Genomic DNA, 22358 nt, shown 5'->3' on the forward strand with positions numbered 1-22358 from the left:
CTGTTTGTTCCCCACCTGGACATCTGCAACCCTACAACGGCCGTCCTTGCCGGGATGGAGGGCAATCACTTTACCTACTGGCCAGAGGGACCGGGGGAGCTGAGGGTCAAGAATGAGAACAACAGTGTTTAGTTGGAGGTTAGGATTATCAGTGCGCCACTTCTGTCTAGACTGGAGAGAAGGAAGATAATTTCTGAGGAAGTGGGCCCAAAAATGATCAGAAAGAATCTGACTATGACGCCACTGACGGCGGCTGCGCAGCTCAGAGTCAGGATACGTTACCAAGGGGAGGGAAGAGTCATGCCGCCCCATGAGCAACAGGTTAGGAGTCACCGGATCAGGATCTGCAACGTCAGAAGAGACATAACCAAGGGGCTTTGAATTGAGGATACCTTCGATTTCAATCATCACTGTGCGTAGCACCTCTTCAGTGACAGCTTGGGCACCTAGGGTGGTCTGCAGGGCAATCTTGATGGAACGTATTTCACGCTCCCACGTCCCGCCGAAGTGGGGTGCGTGTGGGGGGTTGAACTTGAAGGAGATCCTCTGTTTGGCCAGGATTGCCTGGAGGTCAGGGGTCAGGGATCGGTAGACTTCCTCTAGCTCTCTGTTGCCTCCGATGAAATTGGTACCTCTGTCAGAAAGCAGCTCAAAAGGTTTGCCTCTGCGAGCTATAAAGCGCCTTAGTGCCATTAAAAAGGAATCGGTATTCATGTGACTGAGTAGATCTAGATGTACACACCTAGTTGTCAGACATTTGAAAATAATTCCCCACCTTTTCTCAACTCGCCGTCCAACTTTCACAGTGTAGGGCCCGAAACAATCTATCCCGGTGGAATAGAAGGGAGGTTTGCGGAGGCGTAGGCGAGCAGGAGGAAGATCGGCCATTTGGGGGATAAGGGGTTTGGCACGGAACTGCCTGCACTTAGCACATCTGTGCTGGTGTTTCCTGACAGCCTCACGACCCCTCAGGATCCAGAATCGCCTCCTCAGCTCAGCGAATAGCCTCTCGGGACCAGAATGATGTAGGTGGTCATCACAATGTTTAATTATAAGTTTCGTGGTCGGATGGGCAGGGTCCAGGACAACTGGATGTATGGCATCAGGGGGCAGGTCATTGCTTTGTCGTAACCTTCCGCCTACTCGAATGAGACCTGACACTGGATCTAGTTCCGGAGCAAGGGAAAGAAGACGACTGGAATGTGGAAGGGGTTTGTGGGTCTGAAGGCATGCCAAATCATTTCCAAAGGAATCCAGCTGGGTCTGTCTCAGGATTGCAATCTCTGCGTCAAGGTAGGTTTCTGCCGATGGTGTTGCAGGAGGTTCTGCCACCCCATGATGGGATGCAGCAGTAGAGTCAAGGAGATCCTGAAAGGTGGTGAACTGGGTAGGGTCAGAGATCGAGGGATTTTGGCAAAGAAATACAGCACCACAGAAACTGGACTTACGTAGCTCGACAGGATCTTCGGCCTGATCTATTGTGGGGTTAGTTGGCCACAGGTCAGGGGGTTGCAGGAGGAAGGCAGGTCCTTGGTTCCACCTGCAAGGCTTACTTAGATCAGACAGCTGCTTCCCTCTAGTCAGATCGTCAGCTGGGTTGTTTCGGGAATCCACATAGCGCCATTCCTGGCTTTTGGTGAGTTCCTGGATTTCAGCCACTCTGGTTCCAACAAAGACCTTATAGCGGCATGAGTCTGAGAGAAGCCAATAGAGGACGGTGGTAGAGTCACTCCATAAAGTAGCCCGTCTGATGTTGAGGGTGAGCTCTGTTCGGAGGAGGTTGAACAGTTGAGCTCCAATGAGGGCTGCGCACAGTTCAAGTCGAGGGATAGATAGTTGTTTTTTGGGCGCAACACGGGACCTTGCCATTAGGAAGGACACATTCACCTGTTGACCATCTTCAGTGCGCATGTAGGCGACTGCACCATAAGACTGCTCTGATGCATCGCAGAAGATGTGCAGGTCTTGGATGGCTGAGGGGGTGTTTACTGTCCAATGGATAAGACAACGGGGCAGTACTATTGAGGAGAGATTCGGGAGTTCTCCTTCCCAGGAAAGCCAGGCTTCTAGGATGTTGTGGGGAAGGTTTGGATCATCCCATTCTCTCGCCTTTGCCCACAGGTGCTGGACAATGATCTTGGCTCTTGTTGTGTAGGGGAGGATGTAGCCAAGAGGATCGTACTGGCTTGCAAGAACTCTATAGATGTGACGCATGGTGGGAGTAGTAGCTTCAATGGCTCTGTGCCTGTATTTCAGGGTGTCCGTATGGCAATTCCAGTGGAGGCCTAGAGTAGATTCCATGGGATCAAGGGAAGGATGGTGTGACAGCCAGAGCTCTGCCTGGTCTGACCTAGCATCGGGAGGGAGATCACAGATGACCTTGGGGTCATTACTGGCCCATTGTCTAATCTCAAAGCCACCAGAAGAGAGGGTTGCACGCATGCAGTGAAGGAGGTCCTTAGCTTCCTCTTGTGTGGGGAGACTTTGAAGGCAGTTATCCACATAGAAACAATGCTGTATGGAATAGGTAATGCGCTCATCTGCCTGTGCATCCTTGGCGATCCTCTGTAGGGCGTAAATGGCACAGCATGGGCTGGCGGTGGTACCAAATGGGATGACTTGCCATTCATATACAGTCGGAGGGGATCTTATGTCTAGGTTACGCCAGAGGAAGCGCAGAAGGGGTTTATCTCGGGGTAGCAGGCGCACCTGGTGGAACATGGACTTAACGTCTCCGCTGATGGCAATCCTATGCTGCCTGAAACGGAGGAGAACTCCAAGGAGGGAAGGCCCAAGGGTTGGACCAGGGAGCAATTGTGAATTCAGGCATTGATTCTGATAGGAGAAAGAACAATCAAACACAATGCGGTCCTTTCCATTATGATGCACAATGTGATGAGGTATGTACCAAGACTCAGGAGCATCTGCTACTTCAGATAAGGTTAACTTCTTGACATACCCAGCATCAACCAACTTCTGGATCTCTCTGGTATAGGTCTCCGCCTGTGAGGGGTTTTGGAGCAGTCGCCTCTCACAGCTGCGAAGACGGGACATAACTGCTTCCTTAGGTGCCTTTAGGGGGGGCCAGGGATCTGCTCGGAGGAGAGGTGTGGCATACCGTAGGACGTCATCAACAGGAATTCGGATGGTTTGAGTCTCCAGCTGATGAATTGCATCTTGGTCCTGTTTAGAGCGGACAACCAATTTTGTGTTTGTCGGAGGCACTGTGTCCAGCTGCCACAGTTTTTGCACATTGTGGTGGATGTCATCAGGTGGGCATTTAAAGGAGATATAGTGACACTTGGTGGAGGGAGAGCTAACAAGATCTCTAGCAGGGCCCTGTAACGTCCAGCCGAGACGGGTTTTGATTGCTACAGGGGCTCCGGGGGGGCCTAACTTTACAGGCAGTGTTGGAGTGATAAGATGGGTATGATCAGCTCCTATGAGTAGAAGGGGGCTTACGTTATCATGCTGCTTCAAGGGAATCTGCCGGAGATGAGTGTAGCGCCGCTGGAGGGATTTCACAGGATGAGAATGTTCGGACAAGGAAAGCTGATCAGCAGTGAAGGCATGCCTGATGGCATAGGATTTCTCTGGATGGGCCTTTGGAATGAGGGTGAAGGACACGGCGGCACCGTTTAGAGTCTGGACATCCTGTCTCACAGTCCTCAGCTTCAAGCTCTCAGACTCTCCTACCAGCTGGAGTTTCTGGGCGGCAGGATGCAGGAGGATCGTACGTTCTGACCCATCATCCAATATGGCATACGTGTCTAAAGACTTGTTTCCATTACGTAGGGTCACTTCAACTACCTTCAGCAGCACTTTATTGCAATCGCTAGGATGGTCTAGGTAGAAGTTCTGCACTTGCCTCTGGTTGATGTTGCATAGGACCTGCAGATGTTTCCCATTGCATTGGTTGCAGCGTCCCTTCAGATCACACTGGTCTGCAAAGTGGTCTCGTGCACATCGCCAGCAGCGTTTCTGTCCTTTGATCCAACTAGTCCTCTGATCTTCAGTGAGCTGGAGGAAGTCATCACATTTACTGACATGATGTTCAGGGGAGTTACAGTAAGCACACACTGGACAGCGTGTGGATGTGATGTTGGGGGGAAACTGACTGGCTCTAGGAGGAGCTATCTGGACTTTAGGGGAGGTCATTTGGGAAGTCTTGCTACCATGAAGTATAGCTGTAGCTCTGAATGGGTGAGAGGGTGGTGGCCTTGGTCGGACAGGCTGAAGGGTTCTCTCCCTTCTGGGCTGGCAGCGGGTTTCCTGTTGCAACCAGGAGGAGAAATCTAGGAGGTTATAGGAAAGGGGACCTGGTTTGGTCAAACTCATGCTTCTCTTAAACTGACAAAAGTGCTCACTGGGTAGTTTTTCTAGTAGCCGCTCGACATGTGAGCCACAGGTAAGCTCGGAGAGACCTTCACGGCCCATGGACTGGAGGAGACCCACTAAGGCTTGTACTCTAAGGGAAAACTGATCTAGGCCTCTCCCATCCCCTATCCGGATAGCAGGCATCTCCATTATATCCCGGAGCTCTCTCAGAGCAAGCTGTCTGGGTTGGCCATAACGCTCATCTAGGGCCCGAATAGCTTGAGTGTAGGGATCTTGGGCATAAACATAAGCTAAGGCAAGCCGCTTCGCCTGATCTACCTTTAAGTGATCCAGTAAGATATGATATTTATACTGCTCCGACTCTCTTGGGTCCAACAGGTTGGATAGGGCCATCTTTAACATTATATACTGGCTTTCATCCTCTCTAGTAAGATCAGGGAATGAGGGACCTTCTACCTTGCTATATGACTGCAGTCGGCCTGAAGGGGGAGCTAAATGGCTTGGTGGGGCTGCAGAAATAAGCTGGTGAGGCTGCACATTGCTGAGCTGGTATGCTGGCTGGGCAGAGTGGGCCATAGCTCTAGGCGAAATTTGAGGTGACAACATGTAGCCTGGGAGCAAGGGGTTACGTGAGACTGGGACTTGACGGGTGGCAAGGAACTGACTATGATCAGAAGGATTCGTGTGCTGCCAGGGCTGAGCTAAGGGCTGAATGGCAGGGGCACAGCTTACAGGAGGTTGATAAAGAAGCTGCTGCCGAGGTGGGCAAGAAAAGGGCTTATAGTCACTTGTGGTAGCCTGGAGTGGCATTGCAGCATACTGGGCTTGTGATGCTACTAACTGAGGGCCAAGGTTTTCAGGGGATGGTCCTGAACGAGACCGTGAGAATTGGCCTTCACCAAGCATACAGCGCTGGATTAGTCTACCTTGGTTTCTTACTTCTTCTAGTAACTGCTGTAAGAGCTCAGTTTGAGGGTCAGGAATTGGGGCTACATGAGGGTCATGTGGGTACTCAGGGGCTAGGGCTCTCCCAGAAGAGACAGGTGAGGGAGGCTCTGTTGCTGGCTCTTCCTCTTCCTCGCTGGGTAGTTGATGTGCCTCTTCCTCCTCACTGGGTAGTTGAGGTGGCTCTTCCTCCTCCTCAGACTCATGCTGTGGTTGATACTGAGGTCCAACACCAAAAATGTCTGCAGAGTGAAGCGGTGGTGGCTCTGGTGTTTCAGCAGGATGTCGTGGCTGCTGACCATATTCCATGACGTAATCATCATAGCGTACAGGACGCTGGGCTTGGCGGTGAGGACGCTGAAGTAACGAAGGCAAGGAGTGACTGGACATATCCACCGATCATCAATGGGCTCCGGCTCGAAGGACCATGAAAAGGAGGTTTGAGAGGGATGTGCAGGTAGCTGGCTTGAGACCAGTGGAGGTGTCGGTAAGAACAGTCTAGTCCAGTCACTTTAATTCCACAATGCCTTTCTTTATTAGGTATGTTTGTGTAATGTGTGTGTGTATGTGTGGTTTCTAAAAGGGAAATGATATGGAATACAATTAGCTACATAATGCCACAATACAAGGCCACAATCCATTTGAATGACAATCAAACATTTGTACATTTAAACAGACAGAAAGGAACATTCTCATAATTCAATTAACATACAATCAAAAGAGAAACGTATGGAACTTACATAGTTCAATAACGCACACAGAGCAGGAGACAAGGCATTTCCAGAAGCAACACACAAAGGATTCCTCCATGTGGCAGGAACAAAGAGAAAGAGCTGTGTACAGGTGCTGTCTAATAAAGTCTGTGGCTGATTGGAGCTAATTAGTTGAAGGTGTGGTGAACTGCATGGGGAACTGAGTGGCAAAGAAAAATGGGCGTGGCAACTGCAGGACAGAGAGGAAAACTTCCAAACAAAGAGCATGAATGCAAGTGCGATATAGATAAAGTGGTAACACTTTACAATAAGGTTTCATTAGTTAGTTAACTACTTTTGTTAACATAAATTAAGAATTAACAATACTTCTACAGCATTCATTACTCTTAGTTAATGTTCATTTCAATATTTACTAATACATTATTTAAGTCTAATGTTGTATTTATTAACATTAGTTAATGCTCTGTGAATTAACATGCCAAACAATGGAACAGCTGGATTTTTATTAACATCAAGTTAATAAATACTGTAACAAATGTATTGCTCACTGTTAATTAGTTTATGCATTAATAATGTTAATAAATGAAACCTTATTGTAAAGTATTACCAATAAAGTTAGTTTCTTTGTGTATTTTTGCTCCGCAAATGAAAATGGTATCAAACAAGGTCTGCAAACTACTAGCATTTCATTCCTGAGTGAATGATCCATTGACTCACTCATAAAGCCAGTCACGTTTTGTTCTTTTTAATGAATTGGTTAAGCGAATGATTCATTAACTAACACCTAAACTGTGAGTTTGAACACAATAAATCATAGAAATATTTTTTACAAATAAACAGAAAAAAATAGTAGATTCTTTTTGTATGTATCTTATTTCTTGTTGTGACAATATTTCAAAAGAAACAACCAATCAAACGCCAAACTGCATTTGTTACTATAAAATATCTATGAAATATAACACATAACACAAGTACAAAAAAAAAGAACAAGAAGATTGCTATTTATCTGCTTTATAAGGATTTAGAGTTAGAATTTGGTTTGATGCCTTCTAAAATCCATTTAAAAAAAATATTTATATATTTTTTGTCATACTAATTTTGAATGAACTAGCATTTGAGTGACTTTGCAGAAGGTCAGAGATTGTGTATGCCTTCAAAATGGTTTCTAGCCCCAAATTAAAACAGGTCATTGCTAAATTTCATTATGATAAGCTCTGAGTGAAAGCTTCCTCATCTCTTTATATTCCTTCTTCCCTTATAGCCCGGGAGCAACATCTCGGAGAGCGTTTCCTCCATGTGTTTCTCCAGAATGAAAGACCAGTGGCCAGGTTGGGCTGCAGTGGTGCTCATGTTGTGACCACAGCTGCTCATCAGAATATCAGGAACGATAGCTTGGTGCCAATTACAGTGAGGTGAGAATTGTTTCATTTATTTTTACACTGCAAAATATAATTTTCTTTAGTATTTTTGTCCTGATTTAAAACATTTTAACACTAGTAAAACAAATTAATTACCTTTTTTTCTTGTTTTAAGCTTTGACCTTGCAAAGTTTTTGCTACAATTTAACAAATATGTAAGGAAAATAAACTTAATTTTGAGACATATTCTCTGAAAACAAGACTTAATATCTTGTGCAGTTTTGCTTCTAATTAAAAAAGTATCTTTTTTTTTTTTTTTTTTTTTTTTTTTTTTTAGTGTGCTGTCAAGAAATAATTTGTACAAGAAATTATTCTTTATTAGCTAATCTGCATTTTACTACTCTAACAGTTTGGATTCATTGGAACACAAAGTTCTTTCATATAACAGCACATTTATTCATATACCATTTCCTACAGCGATTTCTAATTTTCACACTAGCATACTGTGACTTTGATCAGAAGAATTTTTATATGGATTATTATAATATCTCGCCAAAGTAGCAAAACTACTAAAAAAGGATGAGGCCAATAAAAATTTTCCAAACGTTTTTAATTTGACCTTCATATAAAAACAAGAAGGAAAAAAATAGAAATCTGTTTTAATCTAAATCAACCTCTGGGAAATTAAAGTGCCATAGTTGAAGAAACACTCTGGGCCCTATCTTGCACCCGGCGCAAATGACTTTGTACACTGACGCATGTATCATTCCTATTTTGCACCCGCGCAAAGCGGGCTTTTCCCTCCACAGACGCACGTCGGTAAACTAGGGAATGAACTTGCGTTCTCTGGGCGGGTCGGTGCAAAAAGGAGGCGTGTTTCGGCGCAAACATTCCCCAGTGCTATTTTGCAGTTCCAGAAAACGTCTCGGGTTACGACTGTAACCCTTGTTCCCCGAGAAGGGAACGAGACACTGCGTCATCGTTATGACACTTTGGGGAACGCCCTTAGCGTAACGCATCTGAAGCATGAATGAAATCTGTCCAATCCTGATTGGTGCTGCGTCATGACGTAGTAGATGACGGCATAACCGGAAGATACAAAGGTACGCTGGCAAATACAAACACTAGCTCTTTTGCGATGAAGCTAGCGCTCTGACTGTGATAGGTGTGGCGACGAGACGCAGTGTCTCGTTCCCTTCTCGGGGAACAAGGGTTACAGTCGCAACCCGAGACGTTCCCCTTCGAGGGAACTCGCACTGCGTCATCGTTATGACACACCGTACGAAATACCCACAATGCCACACCGTAATCACGCCCGCCCGCCCTAGTATGAAGCTGGAAGACCAGGCACACTTAGGACGCGAGCACTCTGGCGCCAGGCGTCACGGGGAGTTGCAGACTGTAAAAGCGTATGAAGGCGTGCGGGGTGGCCCACCGAGGGGATCTCCTGAAGCGAGACGCCAGAAAGGAGGGCCACCGAGGAGGCCATGCTCCTGGTGGAACGTGCCCTCACGGCCATAGGTGAAGGCAAATTGCGCACCTGATAAGCCGTGGCTATAGCCTGGACAATCCAATTGCTGATTGTCTGTTTAGATGCAGGCAGCCCTTTCTTGGGTGAACCAAAGCACACCAACAACTGGTCTGACTTCCTCCACTGAGAAGACTTCTCCAAGTAAACCCTTAGGGCTCTGACTGGGCAGAGCAGGTGAAGTCTCCCCTCTTCCGCCGTCCCATGAGGTGGAGGATGGAAGGCCTGAAGAACCACTGACCGTGCCGCACTAGACGGCACATAGCCCGGTCTAGGATGTAAGATGGCCCTAACTACGCCAGGGACAAACTCCAGGCAAGTTGGCGATATAGCCAAGGCCTGGGGATCCCCCACTGTCCTCAGAGAAGTGATGGCAAGGAGAATGGCCACCTTGAAGGTCAGGTTCTTTGCCTCAGCCGATTCCAGTGGTTCAAAGGGGGCCTCAGCCAACCCCTCAAGAACCACCGCCAGGTCCCAAGTTGGGACTCTGGAGTGAACCGCAGGCCTCATCCTCCGAGCCCCACGAAGGAAACGTACAACCATATGGTGCTTTCCCAAAGGCCCAGCACCTATAGGTGAGTGGAAAGCTGCAATGGCAGCCACATACACCTTAAGTGTGGATGGGGTAAGACCGGCGGAGAAACGATCTTGGAGGAACTCCAGCACTGAAGCCACTGGGCAGTTAACTGGGTCCACCTCACGCTCTCTACACCAAGTGGAAAACACATTCCGCTTTAGGCTGTACAGTCTCCTAGTGGAAGGAGCCCTGGAGCTAAGTAGGGTCTCGACAACACCTGCTGACAGGCCAGCCTCTAGGTACCGAGCCCCCTCAGGGGCCAGACCCAGAGGTTCCACAGCTCTGGCCAGGGGTGAAATATTGTGCCCCCTGCCTGAGACAGCAGATCCCTCCTCAGAGGGACCTGCCACGGGAGGCCGTCTAGCAGTGCTACAATGTCCGAGAACCATATCCGGGTCGGCCAGCGGGGTGCTACTAAAAGTAGGCTGATCCCTTCCCGGCGGACCCGCTCCAAGACTCCCGGGAGCAGAGCGATCGGGGGAAATGCGTACAGACGCAGCCTCGGCCACGTCTGTGTCATAGCGTCCAGCCCCAACGGAGCTGGCTACCTGAGAGAGAACCACAGTGGACAGTGGTACGTCTCTCGAGACGCAAAAAGGTCCACTTCCACTGGGCCGAATCTCACGCACATGGCCTCCACCACCTCAGGGTGGAGTCGGCACTCCCCGGGCCTCAGCCCCTGCCTCGACAGGATGTCTGCTCCCTGATTTTGATCCCCGGGGACATACATCGTTCTGAGAGACGACAGTTTCCCCTGGGACCACAGAAGGATCTGGTGTGCCAGTCTGAATAGAGGGCGCGACCTCAGACCCCCCTGGTGATTCAGATACGCGACTACGGACATGTTGTCCAAGCGTATCAGGACATGGTGGCCGCAGAGGTCCGGGAAAAAATTCCTCAGAGCTTTGTAGACCACCAGCATTTCCAGGCAATTGATGTGCCAGGAAGAGTGCCGGGTCACCCACAGACCTCTCGCAAAGCGGCCGTCCATGACCGCGCCCCAACCAGTGAGGGAGGCATCTGTTGAAACGGCTTTCCGGCAACATGATGCTCCCAGCACCGGTCCCTGGGACAGGAACCAAGGTTTCCTCCATATGACGAGGGAACGAAGGCATCTGCGCGTTACCCTGATCATACAGAACGGATTTCCCCTCGGGGAAAATCTCTTGGCTCTCAACCACCACTGTAGGGGTCTCATGTGTAGCAGGCCAAAAGGTGTGTAGCAGGCCACTGGACGCTGCTGCCATGAGCCCCAGCAGTCTCTGAAACTGCTTCACAGTGAGGTTGTGGCATAGCTTCACTCTGGAGACCATTGCCAGTATGGACTTCACGCGCGCAGGAGACATCTGTGCCTCCATCGTCGTGGAGTCCCATACAACTCCCAGGAACGTAGTCCTCTGGGAGGGCGTCAACACACTCTTTTTTGTGTTGAGTCTCAACCCCAGGCTCTGGATGTGGGCGAGGACGACATCTCGATGCCGAATCGCCAGCTCTTGCGACTGGGCCAGTATCAGCCAGTCGTCGATGTAGTTGAGCACCCTGACGCCCTCGAGCCTCAGGGGTGCTAGAGCTGCATCCATGCATTTTGTAAAAGTGCGAGGGGAGAGAGCTAGGCCGAACGGAAGAACCCGATATTGGTACGCTTCGCCCCCGAAAGCGAACCTCAGGAACTTCCTGTGACATGGAAGGATGGAAATATGGAAGTATGCGTCCCTCAGATCTATCGTGACGAACCAGTCCTCGAACTGGATCTGACTCACGATGGCTGGAATTGTGAGCATTTTGAACCTGAATCTCCTCAGAGACCGATTCAAGTGCCTGAGATCTATTATTGGACGCAACCCCCCATCCTTCTTGGTAACTATGAAGTACCTCCTGTAGAACCCGGACTCCCTGTGTGGCAGAGGAACACGTTCTATGGCCTCCTTGACCAACAGGGATTGAACTTCCTGTTCCATAACCCGAACCTGCTCTGGGCCGACCACAGTCCAGACCACCCCGTTGAACTTCGGGGGAGGGGAGCTGAACTGCAGCCTGTAACCCAGCTCTACAGTACGCAGAGCCCACGCAGATATATTCGGAAGGCATGACCATGCGCCGAGATAATCTACTAAGGGAACCATTCTCTCTCGAGCCTGGCTTCGGGTATCAATTGGGATTCGTTCTCGACCCCCTGAAGCGGATCTCCGGCAGGGTTCGACCGAAAACGATTCTCGATGGGCGGACGCGATTGCTGCCTGGCCGCAAGCCTGTGGGGCAGACAGAGCAGCGTGCGTTCGCTGGAAACCGATGTGTCACGAAGCGCACTTAACGGCGGGATACAGACATCGACTTCCTGAAGGCTTCCCTGAAGGGAGGCTCTTTCGGTTTCATTCTTGACACCCTGAAGCGGAGGACCGGCAGGGAATAATCGAAAACCGTTCCCGATGGGCGAACACGAGCACTGCCTGGCCACAAGCCCTTGGGACTGCAGCGTGCATTTGCTGAAAACCGATGTGTCCCGAAGCGCATTCTCGCTCGTCCCTCCACGGGGGGGATAGCCCTGCTATTTTTGTCTCGTTTTCGACCCTGAAGCGGAGGACCGGCAGGGAAAAAACGAAAAACGATTTTTGATGTGCAGAAGGAACACTGCATGTGAAACACGGTCTGAGTGGTAGGCTGAATTAAAATATCTAACTTCCTTAAAGTCGGATAATATTTCATCATTTTAATTTCTTAAAATTAAATGCAGCCATAATTACCAGAGAATACTGTTTTGTGTTATATGATCTCGTAATACACGCTGCCTCGGCAAACGCGAGATTCGAGTCATTACAATATATATGGCTTTCATCCCTCAAGAAGAAAGTCAATAGGTGCAAGGCTGAAACAGCCGACAGCGCACAGATATACGCGTCGAGATATTTCTCAATGACTGCCAGCACCCTCAGGAGCTGACTGTGAATGCCTCGCACCCAAACAGTATTATTTCACAGATCGCGTGTGTACCCTTCATTGCAGACCCGTACTCTACGCGCTGCCTCGGCAAACGTGAGATTCGAGTCGTTCACAATATATTTGGTTTTCATCTCTCGAGAAGAAAATCAACGGGCGCGCGGCTGAAACACCCGAAAACGCACGGCTGTGCGCGTCGAGATATTTCTCAATGAACACAGCCAGCACCCTCAGGAGCTGACTGTTCGTACCTCGCACACACACAGAATCTTTAATGCAAAGTAGACCCGTAATCTACGCGCTGCCTCGGCAAACACGAGATCCGAGCCACTAGATTCTGTATTGCAATGTACGACCTTTAATCTACGCGCTGCCTCGACAATGCGAGATCAAGTCACAGAATCTTTATTGCAGAGTAGACCCGTAATCAACGCGCTGCCTCGGCAAACGTGAGATCCGAGCCACTATAGATTCTGTATTGCAATGCAGACCTTTAATCTACGCGCTGCCTTGACAATGCGAGATCAAGTCACAGAATCTTTATTGCAGAGTAGACCCGTAATCAACGCGCTGCCTCGGCAAACGCGAGATCCGAGCCACTATAGATTCTGTATTGCAATGCAGACCTTTAATCTGCGCGCTGCCTCGACAACGCGAGATCCCATTCACAGAATCTTTATTGCAGAGTAGACCCGTAATCAACGCGCTGCCTCGGCAAACGCGAGATCCGAGCCACTATAGATTCAATATTGCAATTCTTATGGGACAAACAACACCAAATAAGACAGACAGTTTGACACAGAGCGCTTTAGCTGAAGAGCAAAAAAGCTAGTGTTTGTATCAGTGGCGTAACGAGCCAACACCGGGCCCTTATGCAGGATTATCAAGGCGGGCCCCCCTACAGCACGTGATGACGCAATGTCCACGAGTAGGCTACCATGAATAGGACAATAGCCGCTTTCCGACCGGAGGGACTTTTGCAGTTCCTAGAACCTAACGTTCCTATAACCTTTTTTTCGCGTGTTCCGACCGGACTAAGTTGGGGATTTTTTAGTTCCTCAGACCGTAGTTCCTATAACTCTTTCAGTACCTAGTCTAGAGCGAGGACTTTTTTAGTTCCCTTTCCCTAGGTCTACGTTGATTGGTTCAACTTATAAGTCACGCCCAGTGTCAACACATTTTATTCACTGTCTGTTGCAATTGGCTTTATGCACAGCTTCACTACTTCCTGAACTTCAGCCAGCCCTTTGTTTCCTGTCTGTCATTATTGGACAAACTGATTAATTCAGGTGTGCCTGGCCTCAGTAACAATAATCAGGCACCTGGATTAATCAGTTTGTCCAATAATGACAGACAGGAAAAAAAGGGCTGGCTGAAGTTCAGGAAGTAGTGAAGCTGTGCATAAAGCCTATTCGCCTATGTATGCTATGCTAACTCATAACATAACGCATTTAACCAGCTAATTGCTATGCTTGCTAAACTTACCCGTCGTTTTGTTTGTCTCCTGCGCTCTGCTCTTCTATCTTCTTCCATTATATTACTTAAGATCATATTACGCTGGAGCCTTCGTCTTCTTTGTTTCTCTGTACAGAACTCAAGCATAGTCTTTAAACGCCGCCGTTCGTACTCGTTATTAAGCTCCCGGCAAGGCAGAACAGGAACATTCCGATAGCCTCCTCCATGCTGGTTTGTTGTTGTTGTATGTGGCGCCGCCGCCGCCGCCGTGCTTGCGTCACTCCCTTACCCCTCCTACCAGTTCCTTGGCCAGTGCAAACGCAAACAGCAAAACCGAGTTTGGGGAGAGTAGTTCTTAGAACTGTTTAGAAGTGGACAGTTCCTATAACTAAGTTCCTGTAACTACTTGGTCGGAAAGCGCCTAATATGATCATAGAGACACAGCATATAAGAGATGAGAAGACTGACAAAATCAGGAGTAGCCTGTCGATATTGTCTGTCTCAAGTTCATCGTTTTTACTGTTTTGCACGCAATACGCATGTTCACTTACCAACCCGGGGATTCCCCAGTCCCAATTCGAAACAAATTACACCAAAATCCATCATTGGTCTTTTCATACTTGTATCTAATGATCAGTACACTATGTTGTTGCCATTATTTATTCAAATAAATTTGCGATAAAGTAAAATGCGATCAGACTAAAAGTAGTAAAATGCGTTTGGGGGCCCGGCTGTCAATCAATATCTTCCAGTCACGCGCGGGCCCCTGATTGGTCCGGGCCCGTAAGCAACCGCGTACCCTGCTTACCGATAGTTACGCCTGTGGTTTGTATTTGCCAGCGTACCTTTGTATCTTCCGGTTATGCCGTCATCTACTACGTCATGACGCAGCACCAATCAGGATTGGACAGATTTCATTCATGCTTCAGATGCGTTACGCTAAGGGCGTTCCCCAAAGTGTCATAACGATGACGCAGTTCGAGTTCCCTCGAAGGGGAACATTTCCACCACTGACCAGAAAAAACCTAGTCTAAAGTCAGTGGCGCGTTGCGCGTTGTTCATAATGCTATTTTAAGCGTGCATGCTTGGCCATAATGTAGCGGGTGCACAACGCGCATACACTTTGATTCTCTCATCAACACAGATGCAGCAGTTTTTATTTTTGCAAATCATACATTATAACAAGGAAAAATATTAACAAATGAGGGAAATCATTGTGGTGTCCACGAAGATGTAAAAAAATCTAGCTTACACATTTACCCAAATTTTTCAGGCTAATTGTAGTAATGACGGATCAGACCTGTTTGCCCAATAGTGGCAAGACACATATATGTATATAAGGACATCTGACAAATTAGTTTGTCCGTCAAGAACCAGAAAAAAAAAAAAAAAATCTCCCATCCCCATACAACGTCACTTCTCTGTCTTTCACTGCCCTGACAAGAACGTCGGTCTCCTCGGCTGTGAACCGCTCCTGGCGCGCGCCTGGTAAATCCGCCATAATAATAACAATCCGCCATGCAACATGCGCACCTGCTCTTAAAGGGTATGTTGGATGACGCTCTGATTGGTTTATTTCACGTTACGCCCAAACCACACCTATGAATAATGAAGCTATTTCAGACCAACCCCTTTTAAACTTGCGTCGGGCGCAAGAGTCATTTATCCCGCCGGTACAATAGCAACAGCGCCCAAGACCCGCCCACAAAGTTACTTGCGCTTCGCGCTTCATACTTGCGTTTCAGATCGTTAAAATAGGGCCCTCTGAAGTGTTTGGCTTTTCTTGAAGATTCAAATGCATGTTTCCTATATGCCAATTTTATATGGTCCTTCAGTATATCACAGCTACAGGTTTTAATATTGAATGTGTTATATCATTTATAAATGGCAGCGGCTCTTTTCTGGGCTCTGTGAATCTCATGCTTAGGACTCATGAGTTTTGACATGTGAATGGTGTGGGATGCACATCAAAGCTGCTTTTTCATATGGCTTACTGCTACATAGTCTTTGTTGGTATCATCACCAAATAATAATGCAAATTAACATTATCTTGAGGGAGCCAGTCACCGCTTGCACATAATTTCATAATTAATATAATGAAATGAACATATATACATATAACCACTCAAATGGAAAATGTATTTTAACTCACAAACTTGCACTATTACTATTATGATTTCTATTTAGTAAAGATGACTGCTTGAATATATTGCAGAAGTAATTTGCATAAGAATTCAAAAGGCTTAAATGTCAAGATGCTGTTAATAGAATTGCAATTATTTACTATTAGCATAACTACTGTATTAAATCATGCGAGTGAATCATAAAATATTAGAATTAGGTCTTTCAATGCAATGTGTTCATTTAGTGCAATTAATTGTTTTAAAAAACGAATTGAAAACAAAATTGCATTGAACACAAATATCACAATCATGCCGTCTCTAATACTGGGTTTGTGTCTTGTCATGTTTAGTGGTTCCCTGTCTTGTCCATTAGTTATCCCAGGTGTTTCTTGTTAACCACGCCCCCTTGTTATCCTGTCTAGCTCGTTTGTCCCTGATTATTTAAGCCCTGTGTTTCTGCCCTGTCTTTGTGAGTTGTTATATGTTTCAGGATTAACGTGAGTGTTGGTCGTTCCTGTTCCAAGTTCCGAGTCTCTGTTTAAGTGTATAGTTTGTTTAAATAAAGCGTGTAAACTGCGTTTGGATCCAGCCTCCTATCTGCCTTCACCGCATCACGTTACACCTTGACAGAGCATCTTAAAAATGGCACAGTCATGAAATATAGAGACGAAATTATGCACATATATTTGAAATTTATTTGAAGGATAGCCCCTTGAGATGTAACATCTCGTTTTCGAGGGGGTCCTAAAAACAAACATTAATACAAACAACATGATGCATTATATCACATAATACTACACAAACACATTCTTACCAACATTTACAAACATTTAGCTCTCCATAACTATCTCCTCACATACAAGCCTTCTAAGTACATTGATACAATAAGTATACAGTTATCACACATAACATGCGTTATGAAAATAATGAAGTTCACGTGATGATTGAAAATAGTTATACTCAAAAGCAGGAACATGTGTTCTAATTGCCAAATTCAGTTATACGCAGATGACACTGTAATTTACTTTTCTAGCTCGGACATCTCTTATATTCATAAATCAATCCAGTCTGATTTTGACGTAGTTCAAAATTGGTTTAGTTATAACAAACTTTTGCTAAATAAAAAGAAGTCTTATTCTATGTTGTTTACAAAACAAATCTTACCACCAACTGACTACTTAATTAAGTTCATAGATGGAACCCCAGTGCTAAAAGTTGATGAATTTAAATATCTAGGTCTTCTGCTTGATTCACAACTGTCATTTAGATCACATATTGATTTAGTTATCAAGAAAATATCATATCGACTCAAAATACTTTATCTCTCTATTAATTGCTTTACTCATCCGGTTAGAAAAATAATTATTACTCAGTTAATACTACCAATCCTTGACTATGCCGATATAATTTACCAAAACACCTCCGATACAAATCTTCACCCTCTTAATGTTGTTTATAATAATTTATGTAGATTTGTACTGAGATGTCCATACAAAACGCACCTTCTTTAATGCCTTCTTTAAACTCAAGAAGGCATTATCACTGGTTTCAGTTTATTTTTAAATGTCATTACTTCAATTATCCTATGTATCTAAAACAATATCTAATTCCTTTTCGCTCTTCATATAACTTAAGGCACACTAATCAACTATTTTTTCACATTCCTAAAATTAATAAAGAAGTAGGTCGTCGGGCATTCAAATTTAAAGCTCCTTCAGATTGGAACAGTTTACCAAGGGTAATTAGATCTACTACTTTGTTTAAGTTTTTTAAGTTATTACTAAATGATCATTTGCAGAACAAACTTGTGGAAGGTTATTTATGAAAACAGAAAACAATAACGGTCCAAGAGATGAGCCCTGAGGTACTCCTCTGTCAATAGTTTCAAAATCCGAACAACTTCCCTGATACAAAACACATTGTTGTCTATGATGTAAGTATGAATTAAACCAAAGTAAAGAAGATCTTGAAAGGCCAATATGTTTATCTAAAAGAAGATAATGGTCTACTAAATCAAAAGCTTTGGTTAAATCAATAAACAAGGCACCAGTTAATTTATTAGAATCAAAAGAAACTGTAATATCATTAGTCATTTTTAGAAGAGCACTTGTTGTAGAGAAATTTGGTCGGAAGCCGGACTGAAAAGGAGATATAATATTGGAGTCATTAAAATATTTCGATAATTGAAAGAAAATAATTTTTTCAAATATTTTAACCACACTATTAATTATTGAGATTGAATTATTGAATTACATGTTCATACAGTAGGGCAATAGTTTAAAACTATTGTAGATGGAATACAGCAATACATTTTGTATTGATTGACAGACCTATTTAGACTTAACCTGATATGAATTACTTGTCCTCTCAAAAAGTATAACAAATTTGTATTGGTATTGGTAAATGTTTCATGTTTATGTGTAGTTTAAAACTACAGTGTCTGTCTACATGTTTTATGTATCATTATGCTTTGCTTTCATTTATTCAATTACATTTAATCTCACCCCTGGGTGCATGTAGTTTAATGAAATCTCTCCAGATGTAATGGTGGTCTGAGAGCAGTTAAGCAACATTTTAGTGCATCTATTTTTCTTAAACTATTTTAGCCAATGCAGTCCAGTCCTCGGCCATTAGAGTGCTGATTTTACTTGTATATTTGATGGGTTTCTTGAACAGCTTTTCTCCCATAGGAGATGTGTTTAGATGCCAAGCACTTCTAACTTAACAATCCGACAGCCTGTATCAGTTGTCTCTAGATATTCCTGCTGTCTTGTTTGACTCAGCGGTCTCATCTCTTAGGGCTTGGAGAAGGTTTCTCTCCTTCTGTCACTCGTCTGAGGAAGTACTCTGGCTGATGGAATGGAGATATTGTCAGATGTGCCATCTGCACTTTTCTGAATGTCTGCTTTCTTTGTTCTCAATATTCCACAGACTGAGTCACTCTTTTGACATTGGCACATCCATGTCCAATAAGACTTTAAATGATGTTGTGAGATACTGTAAAAAAAAAATATGGTGCATATAATCCTTTAGAAATACCTGATTCAAATGGTACAGAATGAGAAATGAAATGGGGACATGACATGAGAAATCAAATTTGCCTTGATCTTTTGACATATAGAAGGGCATTGTACTATTAAAGCATCCTACAAGTTTCATAGCTTAAAATGTCCTCCTCATTATAAAAAAACCCAACAAAAATGGATTTAAATAAGCTCCAAAAGCAGCTTGTTTTGATATTGGGGGATCTGTGACATCACACAGGTAAATATATTTGCATATGACACGACGAATAGTTATACATCATCGCACCATTGGTCACGCCCACTGGCCTTCAGTAACAGGAGCATCAGTAACACTTAAAGAAATTTGTCACTAAAATACATTAATTCTTTCATCATTTACTCCCCATAATGTTGTCCCAAGACTTTTTTTTCACTGTTGAGCACAAAAAAAAAATAATCTTTTTGCCCATACCTTGAAAATCTATTGGGTCCAATGTTGTTTCAGGGTATAATATTGTGATACCCATTGTCATTCATTGTATAATACACAACACATATAATTAATAACAGTAAACAAAACCGATAACATTTGAAATATAATTCGTAATATCTTCTTTTGTGCTCCCCGGACGAAAGAAAGTCAATACAGGTTTGGAACGACGTGATAATGACATTTTAAATGTGTATCCCTTTAAAGGGTAACTAAACACTAAACCAACTTTTTTTAGTTAATGATCTGTAAGACTGGGGCTTTATTAGTGGTGTTCATTGATTCGAGTAACTTTTTTGACATTTGTGTATTAAGTGTTTTAATTCTACAATATATGGTGTAAAAAGGCCTGAGTGCTGCCCTCTTCAGGTTGAACGGTGGCTACTGCAGTGGAATTTTCCTATTGGATGTTTGCGGTAGTTTGTGACGGTAGCGGTGAGAGCTGACGCAAGCAGGTTCCAGCTTACCACGCCCTTGGTACGAGCTACCACGCCCATGGCAGTATAAAAACCATCTTGTTTCGTCAAAACCATTGTAGCGAGTCAGGAGTTGGAATTGCGAGTACTGAAAACGATTAGGATAGAGTATCCGTTCATCCCCTCTATCTCCGCTGGGCTCCGCCCACTTTTCCTGCATTTTTCAAATATTGCCAGTGGGTGGAGTCAGGCTCTGACCAGGGGTTTAGTTACCCTTTAAGATCCCAGGTTATTTTTATAAGATTAAAAGGTTAGTGTTGCTAAGCAAAAACACAACAACAAAAAAAGTAAGAAACCAGAAATTAGAGAGTCAATTACAGAGGCAGCATGTGATAACAGTCAGTATCAAAATCGTACATTTATGTAAAATCTCCTTTAAAAGCAGCAAGGTTCAACTGCAAGTTTGACAGGATAAAAAAAAAAGTTAAAAACTGAAGCAGCAATTGACACAGCATGGTGTCTGAAGCAGTGAGTGTCTTGAATTGGCCAATATGCACCAGCAGCTAAAATCTTTTAAAAGGAGTGCAGTATTGCCATTTAAATAACATTAAGATAACAGCAAGTTAAAGACATCATTGCAAACAAATGCACATGCACCACGCTGTGCCAACAACTGACGCTGAAGACAACTGGGAGAGATTCACCTGTTTAAAGCAAAAGTCTTTTGCATTCACAATTGAAAAATAAAATAAAAGGAAATTCTAGAAAATAAAATTCACCCTGTTGTATAGATTTCTTTGTGTGCATGTGTGAAATTGACAAATTACACAAAGCAACAAAAAGTACACTTAGAATCAATATGCAGATTAAAAGATTAACACATTACTGTAATTGAAGTTGCTGCACACATGTAATGTTTAGCTATATTTACTCCTGTATACAAAGCCTAATGTCTTCATCTTTTGGTTGATGATAATCATAATATCCTGATATATCTTCATCTCCATATACAGTATATGTACTCTGTCCCTGACCTCCGAGCCCTGACGTGAGGGTCTAATCTCCTCCTCCTCCTGTCAGACGGTGAGAATAAACCTGGCATTGTCGATATCAATAATTCTGCCTCTTGATTTTTGAGGTCATCTCTCTGGGTCTGCTTGAGCCGTGAAGATCTGATGAGATCACGCGTTGTATGGTACTGGATCAAGGTCAGCCAAGTGGCACTTAAACAGAATCTTAATGCAGCTGGAAGAAGCGTGGTACCTTTCATTAGAGGAGAGAGTCTGAATGTCACGTGGTTTCATTATTCTTTTTAATTACCGTAAATGAGTTGGCGTTTTTATGTGTGTGGTGTGCTGTGCTGTGCGTGAGTTTTGGGGCTATGCGTGTGCATTCATGGCCAGGAGTACATAGACGCCCGGTTATAATTAATGGGTTTGGCTATTCTAGATACATCTGTGCAGAAAATCAATCATACAGCTGTGCAATCTCATAGACAAGCATGAGCCATTTTGTTTCAGCTTTACAATCACCTGAGGTGCATCTAGAAATGATTTACTTAGTCTTTTGTTGAAAATCCTGACTGGCCTGTATAAAGCCCAGACCTGAACCACCTTTGGGATTAATCGGAAATGCTGACTGCCTCACCTCTTGTGTCTGAATGGGAGCAAATCCCTGCAGCCATGTTAACATCAAGTGTAACGCAAAGGAGGCTTAACTCCATATATTTTTTTAATTAGATGCTCCACAATCATATGAACAAGTCCTTCCTGTGACTTGTTCTCAGATTATCCTTTTTATTATCTTAAACCTGTTGTGGGGATTCCCATCATCTCAGGTTTTGCATTGCCTCAGTGTAAAGGGTCACTTGAAAAATCAGGCTCTGGAGAAAGTAATGTGAATCATTGGCCAATGATGATATACCCGAAGAACTGAAGAGCAGTACAGGGAGTTTGAGATGCTTAGGTCTGTGTCAACGGTCTGTTTGGCGAATGTTCTTCAGCACTTGAGATGTCAATGTTTATAGATGAGGCCGACAGAATTATAGCAGCTGTTGAGCTGTTGAAGAATGATTGAAAACCTTGTCAATTGTCTCAGTTAATGGAAACATGTCAAGTTGCACCATTACTTGTGGATTACTTATTCATTTATCATCAAGCTGGATGGTACAAAGCACGAGCAGCAATAAAATTTAATTTAGCATGCCTTTTACAGTTCAACTGATGAATATGATTAATTATTATATTGGAAAGAAATTGGAACGATGATTTATGTAACCGGTTTAAATAATGCATTTTCCTTTTTTTTTTCGTTTGAAATACCCACAAACATGTGGTAATTCCCTAAACATTAGATAATACTACTAATCAGTGTTTGAAATCCCGCCAGTAGAAATGTTTGTTAAATGTATAACTGTCACAATATTTATACTATTTGTATATTTATATTGATATAAATTAACTGTCTATTCATGAAC

The 22358-nt window shown here is 44.4% G+C and overlaps 1 protein-coding gene across 1 annotated transcript in view; it reads left to right on the forward strand.

Moving 5' to 3' along the window:
- Positions 1 to 22358, forward strand: part of eys (eyes shut homolog) — a 323611-nt gene that overhangs the window by 258872 nt on the left and 42381 nt on the right. The window contains exon 36 of the mRNA XM_056254896.1: positions 7258 to 7408. Within this exon, the coding sequence (XP_056110871.1) occupies positions 7258 to 7408 (151 nt within the window). The remainder of the gene's footprint in view (positions 1 to 7257; positions 7409 to 22358) is intronic.

This window comes from Rhinichthys klamathensis, unplaced genomic scaffold (genome assembly GCF_029890125.1).
Source record: "Rhinichthys klamathensis goyatoka isolate OS25496 unplaced genomic scaffold, OSU_Roscu_1.1 h1tg000115l_1, whole genome shotgun sequence".
Classification (NCBI taxonomy): domain Eukaryota; kingdom Metazoa; phylum Chordata; class Actinopteri; order Cypriniformes; family Leuciscidae; genus Rhinichthys; species Rhinichthys klamathensis.